Source organism: Procambarus clarkii, chromosome 25 (assembly GCF_040958095.1).
Source record: "Procambarus clarkii isolate CNS0578487 chromosome 25, FALCON_Pclarkii_2.0, whole genome shotgun sequence".
NCBI lineage: Eukaryota > Metazoa > Arthropoda > Malacostraca > Decapoda > Cambaridae > Procambarus > Procambarus clarkii.
The window spans coordinates 25,898,829-25,918,779 of NC_091174.1; the positions used below are offsets into that span (position 1 = coordinate 25,898,829).

Here is a 19,951-nt window from a genome sequence, read left to right on the forward strand (position 1 = left end):
GTTCTGATTGTGAGCACCTGGAGGGTTGTGAGCACCTGGAAGGTTCTGTGCACTTGGAGGGTTCAGAGCATCTTGAGGTTATCTTGAAATGATTTCGGGGCTTTTTAGTGTCCCCGCGGCCCGGTTCTCGACCAGGCCTCCACCCCCAGGAAGCAGCCCGTGACAGCTGACTAACACCCAGGTACTTATTTTACTGCTAGGTAACAGGGGCATAGGGTGAAAGAAACTCTGCCCAATGTTTCTCGCCGGCGCATGGGATCGAACCCAGGACCACAGGATCACAAGTCCAGCGTGCTGTCCGCTCGGCCGACCGGCTCCAAAGCACGTGAAGGTTTGTGAGCACCTGGAGGGTAGTGTGCACCTGGAGGGTTCTGAGCACCTGCAAGGTTCTGATTGTGAGCACCTGGAAGGTTGTGAACACCTGGAAAGTTGTGAGCACCTGGAGGGTTTTGAGCACCTGGAGGTTTGTGAGCACCTGGAGGTTTGTGAGCACCTTGAGGGTTCTGAGCTCCTGGAGAGTTCTGAGCACCTAGATGGTTCTAAGCACCTGGAGGGTTCTGAGCGCCTGGAGAGTTCTGAGCACATGGAGGGTTGTGAACAACTGGAGGGTTCTGAGCCACAGGAAGGTTTTAAGCACTTGGAAGGTTCTGATCACTTGTAGGTTTCTGAGCACCGCCAAGGTTCTGATTGTGAGTACTTGGTTCTGATTGACGTTTGTGTTTGTGTTTATTGTTTGAAAGAACTCTTGTTTGTATACGAGAGTTCTTACATTCTTGTACAGCCACTAGCAGGCATATCGTTTCGTGATATTCCTTAATCCTAATTTTCCCCATAATACAACCTGCCTAATCGTTTAACAACCAGGTTTCCATTCACTGCTGGGTGAACAAGGCTATAGTTAAGGATTGGTGACCAGAAAATATTCCACGGCCAGGATACGAACCCGGGCCAAAGCGCTCGCGAAACGCCAGGCGAGTGTGTTACCAGTTCTCTACGGGGGCATTGGGACTTAAGCTTCCCTGTCCACTACTGCCTGTTACTCTTCCACAACAACGAGAACTGAGTGGAGCTTAAATTGGTCTACTTACCCATTTAAGAAGTTTTTATGGATTCTTCCGTCAGGCCCTTGGTCCAGCCCGGCGAGCCTCGACATCTCTGCAGGCGTCAGCTCGAAGTCAAAAAGCTGTCATAAGTACAGATATATGAAATTTACGTGAAATTTACGTCACGTGAAATTTACGTACATATATATATATATATATATATATATATATATATATATATATATATATATATATATATATATATATATATATATATATATATATATATATATATATATATATATATATATATATATGTCGTACCTAGTAGCCAGAACGCACTTCTCAGCCTACTATGCAAGGCCCGATTTGCCTAATAAGCCAAGTTTTCATTAATTAATTGTTTTTCGAGTACCTAACCTACCTAACCTAACCTAAACTAACTTTCTCGGCTACCTAACCTAACCTAACCTATAGAGATAGGTTAGGTTAGGTTAGGTAGGGTTGGTTAGGTTCGGTCATATATCGTCGTTAATATTAACTCCAATAAAAAAAAATTGACCTCATACATAATGAAATGGGTAGCTTTATCATTTCATAAGAAAAAAATTAGAGAAAATATATTAATTCAGGAAAACTTGGCTTATTAGGCAAATCGGGCCTTGCATAGTAGGCTGAGAAGTGCGTTCTGGCTACTAGGTACGACATATATATATATATATATATATATATATATATATATATATATATATATATATATATATATATATATATATATATGTAATGTCTTCTTCACACGATAAATACTAACATTATTCTTTTTTTCTAAACTGTTTTCTTTGTTTTATAGTATAGGTTAACAAAACATAACTCCTAACCAAAACATTGACCTAATCATATACAGTACCACATAATAAAGAAGACTACAGACCTCATTATTGAAAACAGTCCAAAGCCGACCCAGAACCCTTAACAGCAGTCAAACATGGTATTCACCTAGTTGTGCTTGAAGGGGGTTGAGCCCTGCTCAACTCTCTATAACGATTCTTCGCGGTGGGGATCGTATTCCAGGGACCTGCCCCAAGCGCTACGCGTACTAGTGACTGTACAAGAATGTAACAACTCTTGCATATATTACAAAAAAAAAACACAAACGCACACACACTGTGTGCGTGTGTGCACACATACGCACACAGAGCTTCAACCTGTTCTCTTACAAATTATGTCTGAATTTGACCGTTTACCCGTATGGCCGAAAACTGATGTAATTTGAAAATTAAAAAAATGGAAAATAAATTTTGGATTTTTTTCCAAAACAATAAGTTAAGGGTCCTCTGGTAGGTTAGCAGGGCAGGAAATTCTTATAAAGTTTCAAAACGTCATGTGAAAAAGTTAATTAAAAGTGTCTTCTCCTACCCTAACAGACAAAGCTGGAGGACCCAAACAGAAAACGGGATAGTGCATCACTTTCGTGAACCAATTTCATTTCATATTACGTCAGTTTTCGGCCGTGCGCATACGAGCAAAAAGCGACATTATTTTGAGAGGACGGGTTGCAGCTGGCTAACTCCCAGGTACCTATTTACTGCTAGGTAACAGGGACATCAAGGTGAAGGAAACTCTCTCTCTCTCTCTCTCTCTCTCTCTCTCTCTCTCTCTCTCTCTCTCTCTCTCTCTCTCTCTCTCTCTCTCTCTCTCTCTCTCTCTCTCTCTCTCTCTCTCTCCCTCTCTCTCTCTCTCTCTCTCTATATATATATATATATATATATATATATATATATATATATATATATATATATATATGTCGTACCTAGTAGCCAGAACTCACTTCTATGCCTACTATGCAAGGCCCGATTTGCCTAATAAGCAAAGTTTTCCTGAATTAATATATTTTCTCTAATTGTTTTCTTATGAAATGATAAAGCTACCCATTTCATTACGAATGAGGTGAATTTTTTTTTATTGGAGTTAAAATTAACGTAGATATATGACCGAACCTAACCAACCCTACCTAACCTAACCTAACCTATCTTTATAGGTTAGGTTAGGTTAGGTAGCGGAAAAAGTTAGGTTAGGTTAGGTTAGGTAGGTTAGGTAGTCGAAAAACAATTAATTCATGAAAACTTGGCTTATTAGGCAAATCGGGCCTTGCATAGTAAGCTGAGAAGTGAGTTCTGGCTACTAGGTACGACATATATATATATATATATATATATATATATATATATATATATATATATATATATATATATATATATATATATATATGTCGTACCTAGTAGCCAGAACGCACTTCTGAGCCTACTATGCAAGGCCCGATTTGCCTAATAAGCAAAGTTTTCATGAATTAATGTTTTTTCGACAACCTAACCTACCAAACCTAACCTAACCTAACTTTTTCGGCTACCTAACCTAACCTAACCTATAAAGATAGGTTAGGTTAGGTTAGGTAAGGGTTGGTTAGGTTCGGTCATATATCTTTGTTAATTTTAACTCCAATAAACAAAAATTGACCTCATACATAATGAAATGGGTAGCTTTATCATTTCATAAGAAAAAAATTATAGAAAATATATTAATTCAGGAAAACTTGGCTTATTAGGCAAATCAGGCCTTGCATAGTAGGCCGAGAAGTGCGTTCTGGCTACTAGGTACGACATATATATATATATATATATATATATATATATATATATATATATATATATATATATATATATATATATATATATATATATATATATATATATATTGTTAACGTTTATGTCGACCGTGCTCTCAGCCACAGCTCAGAATGGAAGCAAGTCGACGAAGAACTCTGTAGGGTAAGGCAGGTCCTAGTCAACAACGGCTTCTCCAATGGTTTTGTCGAAGACATCATAAGAAGGAAAGTGAACGCCATGCAACCTCTGAAGAGACAACTAACACAACACCTATACCCCTCTATTAGACTATTTTACAGGAACTTCTTTTCCACAGCTCATAAAACGGAGGAAAGGGTCCTGAAAGATATTGTTAATAGAAACGTTATCCCTACAGACAAAAATCAGAGGATACAACTGACGATTTACTATAAAACCAGAAAAACGGCCAGCCTACTCATGAGAAACTCTCCAGACACAAAAGCAGAACGCTTTAAAAGAGACTAACGTCGTCTATGCCTTCAAATGCCCTCTTGGGGACTGTAAGCTTCAAAAAAACCAGTATATAGGCAAGACAACAACATCTCTTTCTAGGCGTTTAACGATGCATAAGCAACAGGGCTCCATTAAGGAACATATACTCTCTTCCCACAACCAAACGATCGCCAGAGAAATCCTAGTAAACAACACAGAAATCATCGATAGATACAGCGATAGCAGGCGGCTTGACGTCTGCGAGGCACTACACATCAAGAAGTCAACACCAGTAATCAACAGCCAATTAATGCACAACTATATTCTACCCACCTCAAGACTCCGCTCCAATATAGAAGCATCAAGAAATATGGACCAATAGGCTTTCTACAATCACTTCCATTCAATACCCATTGTTTCGTGTTCTGTCTTGTGTTTAGGAATTTAATACCCTATTAATGCCACCTCACCCCATCCACCTCACTCAAATGTAGATATAAACAAATCGAAGATGTGTAAGTTCTATTCAGTTGTGTATGTGTAAACTAAAGTCTTTGAAAATGTAATAAGTTTTACGAAACGCGCTCAAGTGTCGCGTCAGACTAGAAATAAAAATGAATTTTGGAGAATTGATTTTTGAATTACCACCAACAGTGAAAAGAAACGCACGAAAGATCGAGAATATTCGTGTTAGTATTATTAATCTTACTTTTTCGGTCATATTTAATAATATATATATATATATATATATATATATATATATATATATATATATATATATATATATATATATATACCTATATATATATATATATATATATATATATATATATATATATATATATATATATATACATATAGCAGTACCTAGTAGCTAGAACGCACTTCTCGGCCTACTATGCAAGGCCCGATTTGCCTAATAGGCCGAGTGATTTTCTTTATTTTCAATAAATTGTTTCCTATTAAATATCATTATTATATTATAACATGAATTATACTTATTTGCTGTGTCTCAGCAAAGCATGTGAATTGCTGAGTAACAGCAACCCTCCCCCTGGTCTCCCAGTCCTCCCCACCATTCCCTCCTCCCCATCCCCTCGTCCTTCCCTACCATTCTCCTGCTCCCCTGTTCCCCTCGTCCTCTCCACCATCCTCCACTCCTGTCCCCTCGTCCTCCCCACCATTCCTGCACTCCCTCTCCCGATGCACTCCCAAATGATGCTGATGTTCCCATCAGAAAATTGGGAACATCAAATGATCAGATGTTCCCATCTACTGAAATATAAGAAAACAATTAAAAACGAAATAAAAAAATAAAAAAATAAAAAATAAACTATACTCACGAAATGAACGGTATGGTAAACAACACAGCTCAATTCCAACGCAATGTCACACAAAATAATTAAATAAAAATGAAATTAATTCGAAATCTATGTAAATTCAATTTATCAATAAAGTTGGAAACATTGATATGTAATCGAAACATATTTAGTATAGCATGAGTTGCTCCAACATGCAACAGATTGTGCTGTTTTTTTTTAAATCATGTTTTTACCTGTCACAGGTATGGCATCTATACTTTTACTCACGAAATGAATGGTATAGTAAACAAAATAGCTCAATTTCAATGCAATGTCACATAAAATAATTAAATCAAAATGAAAATTAATCGAAATGTATGAAAATTAAATTTTTCAATGCAATCAAAGACAGTGAAATGGAATTGTAACATATTTGATAGAGAGTGTGTGTGGCTCTTATGTGCAACAGATGACACTATTTCCTAAAAAAAAAATTACCTGTCACATTTGTGGCATTTATACTTTTACTTATAAAATGAATGGTATGGTAAACAACACAGCCCAATTCCAACAAAATGTCACCAGAATTCCAACATCAATGCAATCGGAAATATTGAAATGAAATTTGTAACATATTTAGTACTGCATGTGTGTTGCTATTACATGCAACAGATGGCGCTGTTTTTGAAAAAAAAAAATGTTTTTATCTGTCACAGGTGTGGCATCTATATAGTAAGTATATAAAAATATGTTCATATTCAAATGGAATGTTTTGTCAGATTTTCAAAGAAATCGGTGAAGAATTTTGGGAGATTGCTGCATGTGATGCTCTTACATCCAACAGATGGCGCTGTTTTTTTAAAAAGCATTTTTTCCTGTCACAGGTAAGCCATGTATATAGTAGGTATATAAAACACTCGCCTATTCGAATGCAATGTCGTGTCAAAATTTCAAAGCAATCGGTAAAGAGCTTTCGAAGATTTCTCTCACATGAAAAACACAGTTTTACAAAAAAGCATGTGTTTTCCCCCTCTCAGACGTGACATCAATATAGTATGAATATAAAAACCTGCTCGGATGAGAATGGAACACTTGTGTGTAACATTGAAAGCAATCAGTGAAGAACTTTCGGAGATGAGCGATTTTGAACCAACGAACATTTCTATTTTTATTTATAAAGATATGTACACCTGACCCCAGGAAGGATATAGCCTTCAATCTAAGTACATAGGTATGACGTCGACCAAGCTGACGAGGCGTTTGACCTGTCATCTTCAACATGGCGGAATCTCCCATCTATATATCCATCCATCTTTCGATCCATCTATCCATACATCCATCTATTCAAATATACATCTATCTGTCAACTATCTATCTATTAATCGATCCACCAATGTACCCATCCATCTCCTCATCCATCTATTTCAACCATCGATCTATACATCCATCCATTTATCAATCCATCTATCCACCCATTTATATATATACATATTTCGGTCCACGTATTAATTTTTTTAACCACCTAACTATTTATCTATCCATTTATCCACCCATCAACCTTTCTAGTCCACCTTCTCATCTTTCTATCCTTTAATGTATCCATCTATCATCTAAATCTATGTATATCCATCTATTGATGGATATACATCCATATCTATCCATCTACTCATCTGTTCAAGTAGTTGATAGCAGGTAGGGTTGTGGCAGTTGGTTTCTCCACTCTAGCAAAGTCCTTGATAGTGTGCCTCACCGGAGATATAGCAATGTTAGAGGCTCATGGTATTGGCGGGTTATTCTCTTATTACGGCTTGGTTATTTCAAGGAAAACAGCGAGCTTATAAAACGGGGTTAAATCTTACTGGGAACTTTTGTTCGTGGATTGCTCCAAAAATATTTACTGAAACCTCTGTGGTTCACAATATATATAAACGAATTTGACATAGGAGTGAACATAAACATTTTGGGGCGATTCTGTTTATATATACAGGAGTTCTTTCATCTATGTACAGCCACTAGCACGCATAGCGTTTTCGGCATGTCCTTAATCATAATATTCCCCGGAATATGACCCGCCAAATCGTTTAACAACCAGGTTCCCATTTTACTGTTGGGTAAACAGAGGCTACAGTTAAGGATTGGCGCCCAGTAAATCCTCCCCGGCCAGGATACTCGGAACAAAATGTTCCAAGTAGCACGGGCTATGGTGAACCCGAAGGAAGAGAGGAGCAGCTAAGAGAGGGGTAAGAGCAGGATGAAAGTAATAATAAGGTAAGAATAAGATGAATGTAAAAATAAGGTAAGAATAGGATGAATGTAAGAATAAGGTTAGAATAGGATGAATATAAGAATAAGGTTAGAATAGGATGAATATAAGAATATGGTTAGTATAGAATGAATATAAGAATAAAGTTAGAATAGGATGAATGTAAGAATAAGGTTAGAATAGGATGAATATAAGAATATGGTTAGTATAGAATGAATATAAGAATAAAGTTAGAATAGGATGAATGTAAGAATAAGAGTAAGAGGAAAGGTAAGAAAAGTGAGAAGGAATAAGCATCAGGGGTAAAACATAAGTCAGGTAAAGTGTGTTAAGAAGGTTAGAGTTATATACTGTGAAGGTTAAGCATGTACTGTGAAAGGGAAGAGTCAACAGCAACAAAGTCAGGACTAAGGTTCATGTTGAGAAGGTTGTGTATCAGAGCCGAGTCAACAAGACGGCGTCTGTGAAGAGTAGAGGCAGGAAAGATTATTTTAGAAGAAGACCAGTCAATAGGAAGATTAATACAAAATCACTGCCACATGATCAATATGGGCTTTCGAATGGAAGAAAGATTGACAGAGGATTTCAAATATTGAAAAATTGAGTGTCCTTTGTTTACATCAAACTTATTAGGAGATATCTGATATCAGCTGGACAAAGTCCGATTACGAGAAATGTCAAAGAGTCACGGTAGGTATATTAAGTCATGGGGTTGTATTTCTAAAAGCTTAAACGCCATCGAGTACAATTCTCGTAAATATGAACGTAGCATAAGAATAAAAACAACCGCAGAAGACATGTCACCCGATCCGAGTGAGATCCTATTTATATCCACCTAAACTCACTCATACTCATGCCTAACCTACATTTCATGCCATCGAGCCATCCCAACTGCATTGTGTGACCCAGTAATGTGTTCTAAACATCAACTAACCCTATATCCAAAACAGTATTTAATAAGGTCTTTCTTGAATCTAACCCATATAAATATATATATCCATTGTTTCGTGTCCTGTTTTATGTCGATGTATATAACACGTAATTTTGAACCCTTATTATTCATGTTATTATTTCCTTGCATCTATGTATAAACTTCAGTCATGTTTCTCCTTATTCTTTGCCTTTGTTGGTAACGTGAGTTAAGCTTTCCAAATATTTTCATATATGACGTTCCTAATACCTGAGATTAACAATTCCGGGAAATGTATTCCGGAATCCCAGACGCCTAATTTCTAAGAATTATATTTGGTATTTTGGCATTAGATCTCCACTAATTGTAAGTCCCAGATTTTCTTCGCATTCAAATTACACATTTTCAACATCGTCCTGCAGATATCTGGTAACTCTAGCATTATTACGTAGCCTCTGAACTCTACATTCTTTGCCATTTAACTTCATCTGCCAATCATTCGTCCATTTCAATACCATATCAAGATCGTCTGAAGCGATTGTGATTCTTTTTTTCGTTTCCTTTAAAAACTTATTGTTTCCTTTAAAAAACCTGGCCCTTTTCCAACGTTGGATAACGCCGGCAATTCCAAGACCCTCTGCCTTTTTAATTAGTTTTTATGAGACACAATGGTAAAAATTTTGCTGAAGTCAAGATATATAATGACAAAAACCTTTCCACTTTCCTCTGCATAAAATATGATTGAAACAAATGAGAGCAAACTTCTCATACAAGAGCTGACTGCCTGACAACTTTCATTTTTCAATATTTTTCCAAGATGTATAGGAATATTTTTTGCGGTTACTGATTCAAGCCAATTTCCTGCAGCAAATGTTAAAAGCTAAGCAGTTAATATTTGTTAAGGCTTGATAGACACAAGAATTGCAATGATCAACATTTTTAGTTTTCTCCACAACTCTGTTTTATCTTTGCCTTTGTAGGCTTCATTGTGATCACGCAGTTCTGTTATGTTGTCCCTAGTATTGAGTGGACATATATTCACTGGAACGCGTAAAAATGATGAGAAAGTTTACCCAAGGAATTAGAAACCTTCTAGATGAGGAAAGAGATTAATAAAGCTAAATTTGCATTCTCTTGAAAGACGAAGAATTTATGGTGACATGACTGAAGTATTTAAATATAAAAGGGCTTTAAATATATCACCACAAAATGTTAATGTCTCCCTTCCCACTATTACTACAGAGTGGAAGTTGACGAAGTGAACGAGTTTCCTGAGTGAATATGTCGAGAGAAAAAGTTGTCAGAGTTGAGGCGGTGCGTAAGTTTAGGAATTGCCAGACCAGAAGGGTTACAAGAGTAGAAAGAGTTCCCAGAGTGACAGACTTTTCAGTGTGGAAGAGTTGACGAAGTGGAAAAGTTACCTGGCAGAAGTAATTATCATGGTAAAGGAATGACATAGGAAGGATAATATATGTTAAGAGGAATTATCTGGATATAAAATGTGTATGTGCGACGAGTTGCATGAACAGAAGAACAGAGAAAGTTTGTGAGCGTAATAATTACCAAGACAAAACATTATCCAAGAGAAGGTTCTCTGGAAGACGAAATTACCTGGAAGAAGTTTGTCCAAAGTAGAGTGTTTACCTGGCCGTTGAGGTTACCTTGGAGACGTTACCTGGGTGTTCTGAAGCAGTCGTGTCGGATTCGCCGACTTGGGGATGGGAATGACGTTGATCTGATGGAGGTACCGAAGAAGGACTTGCGCCGGTGTCTTGTGGTGAGCAGCGGCCACGTCCAGCACCAGCGGGTCATCCAGCAGCGGCTTCAACTTTTCGAGTTTGGAAGCCTTACTGTCATTGAACATTTATTTTGTGATAAAAATAGAAATCAACGAGACTGGTCAAACAGGAACAATTCCTACGAGAGCAATAGTGAGAATCCTTAACTAGAGTCAATATATCCCTGCAGCTTACAGGGGTCCAGTAATTTAAGTAATGGTTGGGGCAGTGTTTTGGATGCTCCGTCTTGGTCTTGAAGAAGGCAGAGTGTACTCAGGTGTTAGCTGGCTGGTGGTAGTGGGCTTAGTGTGTTTGATGTGAAGTGCCTCGCTCATGTCCAGTGTTGAGTTGTCGTTGTACCTGTCTATTATTTTAGTGTTGAATGTCAGGATGACTCTGGTGGTGTGTAGAGACCACGTGTTCCATGATGTGGCCTTGTTGTTTGTTCATTGTCACGCGCGTTGATAGCAATGTTGTCGCTATACTCTGAGACACTTGTGGCAGACAGTCCCATAGTGGGCATGAGAAGTCAGTTCGCATATTTTACCAGGGAAAAGTTTTGTCACTGCTAAAATATGTTTTTAACTTATATTACCGTACAAATAATTATCTACATCATAAAGGTATCAGAACTAAACTTCCTCTGATATATAAATAATAGGCAGATGTATTGAAATATTTTGAAAGTTCGTTAAGCCCTCTACACAACTGCCATTTTCCCTAATAACAAACAATTTTAAATATTTTTCTTTTTGATGCACATAGTCGGGTTGACCTACTATGTTCATCTGATGCATAAACTGACTATTAATCATAGCCCAAATTAAATATTGGTAAATTAGAAAAATTACAACGTCTTCCGCGCTAAACTTTAACGTAATAAGGATTTTTAAGAGAGAGTGATACATATTTGTTTCTTTCTGACCATGTATCTTCTCTGGATGATTACCCACATGTTTAGAGTCATCAGTGATTTTGATAAAATAGGAAAGTTACGACATTTATTAGGTTATCAATATGTTCCATACATTGTTCTCGAATACACCTTAAAAGGGAATACAATTAATTTAAATGTAATATAAGTTTTTTTACAATAAGGTTACAATATCAGTGAACAACATGTAGACAAGAAAGAAGAGTTAATATCTATAACGCTATTTCAAACAATTGTAGACAAAGTAGCTAGTTAAAAGGTAGTAGCTAGTAGAATTGGAAATTGTACAACTCAGAAGTAGAGAGAGCAGAGTTAGTACTGATAGATCAGATGATCTATAAATTTATAGATCAGCACATCAGGCAAGCCACACAGGTGAGAGAAGGTAATCATACCATCCGTGATGAATCGATCACAGAGATAGTGGAAGAGACATAACATAAGACATAAGAGATAAGACGTTTAGCATAACAGATGAGTCTCCAGTTGGGAAAAGATACCGTGATTGACTGGAAACTTATTTTTGTCAGTGTCAACACAATGCAAAAGAAGACTTTTCCTCTCTAAGACCCTCAGTGTAGTATGCACCAAGACAGACATAAGATACATTCCAGACAAAGAAGTTGTGCCCATAAAAAAGACTGGTTCTAGAGGAATAACTAACCTGGAAAAGCAGATGGTTTGACGATGATATACAGAGTTATGTGTAGGATCACTGTTATATATAGGAAGGGTAAGACAAAAATAGTAAACCACATGTGTAGTCCTAATTCTGGACAGCATGAGCCTAATTCACGAAGCAGTTACGCAAGTATTGGTCCTACAATACTTGCGAACGTGTACATCTTTCCTCAATCTTTGACGGCTTTGGTAACATTAATTAAACAGTTTAAAAGCATGAAAACTTGCCAATCGACTGTTGTTCTTGTTATAAACAGCCTCCTAGTGCTTCGGAGCTCATTAACTGTTAATAATTGTAAACAAAGCCGCCAAGGATTGAGAAAAGATGGACAGGTTCGCAAGTGCTTGCTTAACTGCTTCGTGAATCTGGCTCATATGTGTAGGAACAATTCTGGACGCTACATGTTAAGGCCCAATACTGGACACCACATGTGTAGGCCCAATACTGGACACCACATGTGTATGGCCAATACTGGACACATGTGTAGGACCTATAATGGACACCATATATGAAGGCCCAATACTGGACACCACATGTGTAGGCCCAATACTGGACACCGTATGTGTAGGCCCAATACTGAACCCCACAAGTGTAGGACCAATACTGAATCCCACATGTGTAGGACCAATACTGAACCCCACAAGTGTAGGACCAATACTGAATCCCACATGTGTAGGCCCAATACTGAACCCCACATGTGTAGGACCAATACTGAATCCCACATGTATGGGACCAATACTGGACCCCACATGTGAAGGACCAAAACTGGACCCTACATGTGTCGGGCCAATAGTAGTAGTAGACATTCATCAGTCAAGTATTGGTCCATCCATGAAGAACCAGTACTTGGCACCATATGCGTATGACTATTATTCTACACCAGCTGCCTAAAAACTAATATTGCACGTATGTGAAAGACAAATATCGTCCATTACAAAATAAAGACAATTATGGTGACCAAACCTCACATTAGAAAATGAAGAAACGACGAGGTTTCTGGTTCTCCTGGCCCATTATTAAGACACGTACACTACTTGTTGATGATCCAAGACCAGCCGAAACATCATCATTTCTTATATATGTTTTTTATGTGTGGTTTTATCATCATATTTTCAGCCAGGTTATTACCACACAAGTCTTCAAACACATTTTTGTATCACCACAAGTGTTAGACCAATTATTGAACACGATATAAGGAGGACAAATATTGTTCTCCAGAAATGTATGACCAATATTGTACGCCACATCTGACTGGCCAATAATGTATACCACCTTTGTAGGACCAATATTATGGTATGATGAGCCCGTGTGACACACTTCCTCAAATACATAAACAATTTAATAGAATGTACATAAATGTGCCACCAGACTCGGACTTGTGTACAAAAAGGTGAACAGCGAAGACATTCTGTGAAAGTTTGGCATCACAACACAGCAAGGCAGCAGACACTGGGCACATGATTACCATATAAAAGGTACTTTGAGGAACTAGCAGGATGGGGTAAGCAAGAAAGGTATATCAAAGGTACACGTAAAGACTAAGTGTTGATATGAGGACAAGTAGCTGGGATATGAGGACAAGTAGCTGGGATATGAGGACAAGTAGCTGGGATATGAGGACCAGGGGCAAGGAAAGGTGTGCAACAACTCGGAAACCGGAGGATCACACTCCGACCTTGCAAGGTGCGAAGCCGTCGCTCTCCTGAGCAGTCCAAGTGGATAGTATAGGTAGATAATAAGATTATGTTAATAATAAGTGAAACTAGGAAGCGGAAGATACATGTGGCAATGGAATCCTCAGACGCGCCTCATACACATGATAAAAGAAAACAGGAAAAGAGCCAAGGCGTTAATGAAGCATAACACTTGAGGGGCACTAATGAAGCGGTAGCCCAGGAGCTTGATCTTACTCCAAACATGCATGCACAGGTGACCAAGATAGATAAGTACATACAAGCTATAATAAATGACACTCGGTGGTGAGTGTGGGCAGGCCAGCATTACCTGTTCAGCATGTAGGATCCTCCGAGGGCGCAGAAGCCGCACACCAGGATGTCGTGCTGGGCGCAGAGGGCTCTGAGGGCCCCCTGCTGCATGTAGACGTGAACCTCCACCTGCAGCACGGACGGCCTCACCTGACACCCTGCACCATGTAGGGAAGACCAACACGTCAGCCTTATTCTCTATAGGTGAACAAACACACACACACACACACACACACACACACACACACACACACACACACACACACACACACACACACACACACACACACACACACACAGTCAGTTAATGTACCCTGTGTGTATAGAATCGTTCCTGTCATTGTTTGCTGATGATGCAAAAATTATGAAGAGGATTAAAACAGAGGATGATAGTAGGAGGCTACAAGATGACCTAGACAGACTGAATGAATGGTCCAACAAATGGCTACTAAAGTTCAACCCGAGTAAATGCAAAGTAATGAAACTAGGCAGTGGAAACAGGAGGCCAGACACAGGAAACCGAATGAGAGATGAAGTACTTCATGAAACGGACAGAGAGAAAGATCTAGGAGTTGATATCACACCAATCCTGTCTTCTGAAGCCCACATGAAAAGAATAACGTCTGCGGCATAGGCGAGGCTGGCTAACATCAGAACAGCGTTCAGGAACCTGTGTAAGGAATCATTAGAATCTTGTACACCATATATTTAAGACCAATCCTGGAGTATGCGGCCCCAGCGTGGAGCCCGTATCATGTCAAGCACAAGACGAAGCTGGAAATAGTTCAGAGGTTTGACACTGGGCTAGTTCCAGAACTAAGAGGCATGAGTTACGAGGAAAGACTGCGTGAGATGCACCTCACGACACTGGAAGACAGAAAAGTAAGGGAAGACATGATCACTACTAACAAAATTGTCGGAGGAATTGACAGGGTAGATAAGGATAAAATATTTAACACTGGTGGGACGCGAACAAGGGGACACAGGTGGAGACTGAGTACCCAAATGAGCCACAGGAACGTTAGAAAGAACTTTTTCAGTGTCAGAGTAGTTGACAAATGGAATGCATTGTGGTGGAGTGGTGATGTGGTGGAGGCTGACTACATACACAGTTTCAAGCTTAGAAATTATAGAGCCCAATAGGCTCAGGAACCTGTACACCAGTTGATTGACAGTTGAGAGGCGGGACCAAAGAGCCAGAGCTCAACCCCCACAAGCACAAATAGGGGAGTACAAATAGGTGAGTACACACACATACACTCTTACACACACACACACACACACACACACACACACACACACACACACACACACACACACACACACACACACACACACACACACTACTCTGACACTGAAAAAGTCCCACAGGGCTCTGTACTTGGACCTATCCTGTTTCTGATATACGTAAATGATCTCCCAGAGGGTATAGACTCATTCCTCTCAATGTTTGCTGACGACGCCAAAATTATGAGAAGGATTAAGACAGAGGAGGACAGCTTGAGGCTTCAAGAAGACCTGGACAAGCTGCAGGAATGGTCGAACAAATGGATGTTAGAGTTTAACCTAAGCAAATGTAATGTAATGAAGATAGGGGTAGGAAGCAGGAGACCAGATACAAGGTATCACTTGGGAGATGAAATACTTCAAGAGTCAGAGAGAGAGAAAGACCTGGGGGTTGATATCACGCCAGACCTGTCCCCTCAAGCTCATATCAAGAGGATAACATCAGCAGCATATGCCAGATTGGCTAACATAAGAACGGCCTTCAGAAACTTGTGTAAGGAATCTTTCAGAACATTATATACCACATATGTCAGACCAATCCTGGAGTATGCGGCTCCAGCATGGAGTCCATATCTAGTCAAGCATAAGACTAAACTGGAAAAGGTTCAAAGGTTTGCCACCAGACTAGTACCCGAGCTGAGAGGTATGAGCTACGAGGAGAGACTACGGGAATTGAACCTCACTTCGTTGGAAGACAGAAGAGTTAGGGGGGACATGATCACCACATTCAAGATTCTCAAGGGAATCGACAGGGTTGATAAAGACAGGCTATTTAACACAAGGGGCACACGCACTTGGGGACACAGGTGGAAACTGAGTGCCCAAATAAGCCACAGAGATATTAGAAAGAACTTTTTTAGTGTCAGAGTGGTTGACAAATGGAAAGCATTAGGAAGCAATGTGGTGGAGGCTGACGCCATACATAGTTTCAAGGGTAGATATGATAGAGCCCAATAGGCTCAGGAACCTGTACACCTGTTGATTGACGGTTGAGAGGTGGGACCAAAGAGCCAGAGCTCAACCCCCACAAGCACAACTAGGTGAGTACACAGCTACTACTACACAGTCACATCAGGAGGAAGACAACAGTGAAGGAACAGGTGATGAAACTTAGGGTGAGCGAGGACAGGTACACAGAGAATGACAAAGAGGTATATGAAGAACTCAACAAAAGGTTCCAGGAGGTCTTTACAATAGAACAGGGCGCTAGGAGAGTTGGCAGCAACCCAGGTGACCTTGGAAAGGTTCGAAATTACAAGAGATGAGGACAAGAAGCACCTATTGGAGCTGGATGTGAGAAAAGCTGTTGGGCCGGATGGAATCTCACCATGGGTATTGAAAGAGTGTGCATGAGCGCTTTGCTTGCCACTCTCCATAGTGTATAGTAGGTCACTGGAAACGGGAGACCTACCAGAAGTATGGAAGACTGCTAATGTAGTACCAATATTTAAAAAGGGTGACAGACAAGAGGCACTGAACTACAGGCCAGTGTCCTTAACTTGTATACCATACAAGGTGATGGAGAAGATTGTGAGAAAAAACCTAGTAACACATCTGGAGAGAAGAGACTTCGTGACAACCCATCAACATGGGTTCAGGGAGGGTAAATCTTGCCTTACAGGCTTGATAGAATTCTATGATCAGGTAACAAAGATTAAGCAAGAAAGAGAAGGATGGGCGGACTGCATTTTTTTGGACTGTCGGAAAGCCTTTGACACAGTACCCCATAAAAGGTTGATGCATAAGCTGGAGAAACAGGCAGGAGTAACTGGTAGGGCGCTCCAGTGGATAAGGGAGTACCTAAGTAATAGGAAGCAGAGAGTTATAGTGAGGGGTGAGACCTCAGAATGGCGTGAAGTCACCAGTGGAGTCCCAAAGGGCTCTGTGCTTGGACCTATCCTGTTTCTGATATACGTAAATGATCTCCCAGAGGGTATAGACTCATTCCTCTCAATGTTTGCTGACGACGCCAAAATTATGAGAAGGATTAAGACAGAGGAGGACAGCTTGAGGCTTCAAGAAGACCTGGACAAGCTGCAGGAATGGTCGAACAAATGGATGTTAGAGTTTAACCCAAGCAAATGTAATGTAATGAAGATAGGGGTAGGAAGCAGGAGACCAGATACAAGGTATCACTTGGGAGATGAAATACTTCAAGAGTCAGAGAGAGAGAAAGACCTGGGGGTTGATATCACGCCAGACCTGTCCCCTCAAGCTCATATCAAGAGGATAACATCAGCAGCATATGCCAGATTGGCTAACATAAGAACGGCCTTCAGAAACTTGTGTAAGGAATCTTTCAGAACATTATATACCACATATGTCAGACCAATCCTGGAGTATGCGGCTCCAGCATGGAGTCCATATCTAGTCAAGCATAAGACTAAACTGGAAAAGGTTCAAAGGTTTGCCACCAGACTAGTACCCGAGCTGAGAGGTATGAGCTACGAGGAGAGACTACGGGAATTGAACCTCACTTCGTTGGAAGACAGAAGAGTTAGGGGGGACATGATCACCACATTCAAGATTCTCAAGGGAATCCACAGGGTTGATAAAGACAGGCTATTTAACACAAGGGGCACACGCACTAGGGGACACAGGTGGAAACTGAGTGCCCAAATGAGCCACAGAGATATTAGAAAGAACTTTTTTAGTGTCAGAGTGGTTGACAAATGGAAAGCATTAGGAAGCAATGTGGTGGAGGCTGACGCCATACATAGTTTCAAGTGTAGATATGATAGAGCCCAATAGGCTCAGGAACCTGTACACCTGTTGATTGACGGTTGAGAGGCGGGACCAAAGAGCCAGAGCTCAACCCCCGCAAGCACAACTAGGTGAGTACAACTAGGTGATTACACACACAAACACACACACACACACACACACACACACACACACACACACACACACTCAAACACACACACACACAGGGACCCATTACCCATGAACCCATGAGCCACAGAGACGTTAGAAAGAACTTTTTCAGTGTCGGAGTATTTAACAGATGGAATGCATTAGGCCGTGATGTGGTGGAGGCTGACTCCATACACTGTTTCAAATGAAGATATGACAGAGCCCAGTAGGCTCAGGAATCCGTACACCAGTTGAGTGGCGGAACCAAAGAGCCAAAGCTCAACCCCCATCAAGTACAAATAAATAAGTACACACACACACACACACACACACACACACACACACACGCTCGGCCACTGGGACCCGGTGGCCGAGCGTACAGCACGCTAGACACTTGATCCGGTGGTCCCGGGCTCGATCCCGGCGGGCGGCGAAAAAACGATGGGCAGAGTTTCTTTCACCCTATGCCCCTGTTACCTAGCAGTAAATAGGTACCTGGGAGTTAGTCAGCTGTTGCGGGCTGCTTCCTGGGGTGTGTGTGTGTGGTGTGTGGAAAAAAAACAACAAATAGTAGTAGTACTAGTAGAAACAGTTGATTGACAGCTGAGAGCCTGGCCAAAAGAGCAGAGTTCAAACCCTGCAAGCACAAGTAGGTGAATTCAACTAGGTGAATACACAAAGATGAGCAGATAGCCCATAGGGCGAGCCGACCTCCACAACACACTTTGTCAAATTTGAGCGTAATTACCCACCCCAGTGATAACCCACCCTGCGCCCCACCCTGTGCTAACCTACCCTGTGCCCCACCCTGTGCTAACGAGCCCACACCTGCTTCCCAGGTCACACCCTCCCCAAATCACCCCTCCCTGCCCCTGCTTATCTCCCCAATGCCTCCCCTGTCCCCTCTGACCCCACTGCATTCGAATCCATCTGCTTCCTCCGTCATTTCATGACCCCCTCATCCTCTCAACCCCTAAAACCTGCCCAGCCCTCATCCCCCTTAAACCCCAAAACCCGCCCAGCCCTCATCCCCTCAACCCCCAAAACCCGCCTAGCCCTCACCCCTCCTCATCCCCTCTCCTTCCATGTGACCTCCTACCCTTGCAAGGGGGGGTACATGGACCCTACGTGGGGACGGGGGAGACCCCCCACCTCTTCTTCCATTTCCCTCTTCCCTCCTTCTGCCCCAATGCCCACACCTACCCCTGAGTTCCTCCTGACTAATACAACCTCCCTCCCACTCTCACTTTCCATGTTCCATCCGCCCCTCTTCCCCCCACCCTCTCTATCCTTCTCCTCCCCAACCTCTCAACATCTATCTGACTCTCAACCTTACGCCACCTCTCAACCTCCCCTATTCCTCTCAGACCCTCCCTAATCTTCAGACCCAATATGCCCTTCATACTCCAGACCTACCTGCCGAGGCCCTACCCCTGACCTTCCTACCTACCTTCCTAGATGCCCAACCCTCATTCGCACCCCAAACACCCCTCCAGACCCCATTCACCCCCCCAATCACTCCCCAACCCCCATTCACCCCCAGACACCCCCCTGATTCCCCCAGACCCCTAGAGAAAGGGCGAAATCTGGTACCAGAGTTTCAATGAAAAATCTCAAGGTTTGGAACACTAATGCTGTTGGGGTATCTAATAAAGCAGAAAAGATAAAAGAAAAAGTGAGTGAGGCAGATCATGACATAGGTGCAATAGTGGAAACTAAAATAAATGACATGATCTCGGATGTAGTCTTTCCAGAGGGCTACCAGGTGATAAGAAAAAAGAGGACACAGACAGGGAGGG

At 40.9% G+C, this 19,951-nt stretch overlaps 1 protein-coding gene across 2 annotated transcripts in view; it reads right to left on the reverse strand.

The window, feature by feature from the left end:
* The window catches only part of LOC138368652 (1,5-anhydro-D-fructose reductase-like), a 93,593-nt gene that overhangs the window by 10,512 nt on the left and 63,130 nt on the right, over positions 1 to 19,951 (reverse strand). Inside the window, exons 7-9 of one of the 2 annotated variants that reach the window (XM_069331360.1) lie at positions 14,032 to 14,170; positions 10,309 to 10,483; positions 1,089 to 1,183 (exon numbers count right to left, since the gene is read on the reverse strand). In XM_069331360.1, coding sequence (XP_069187461.1) covers positions 1,089 to 1,183; positions 10,309 to 10,483; positions 14,032 to 14,170 — 409 coding nt within the window. The remainder of the gene's footprint in view (positions 1 to 1,088; positions 1,184 to 10,308; positions 10,484 to 14,031; positions 14,171 to 19,951) is intronic. The other variant, XM_069331361.1, reaches the window with a different exon arrangement.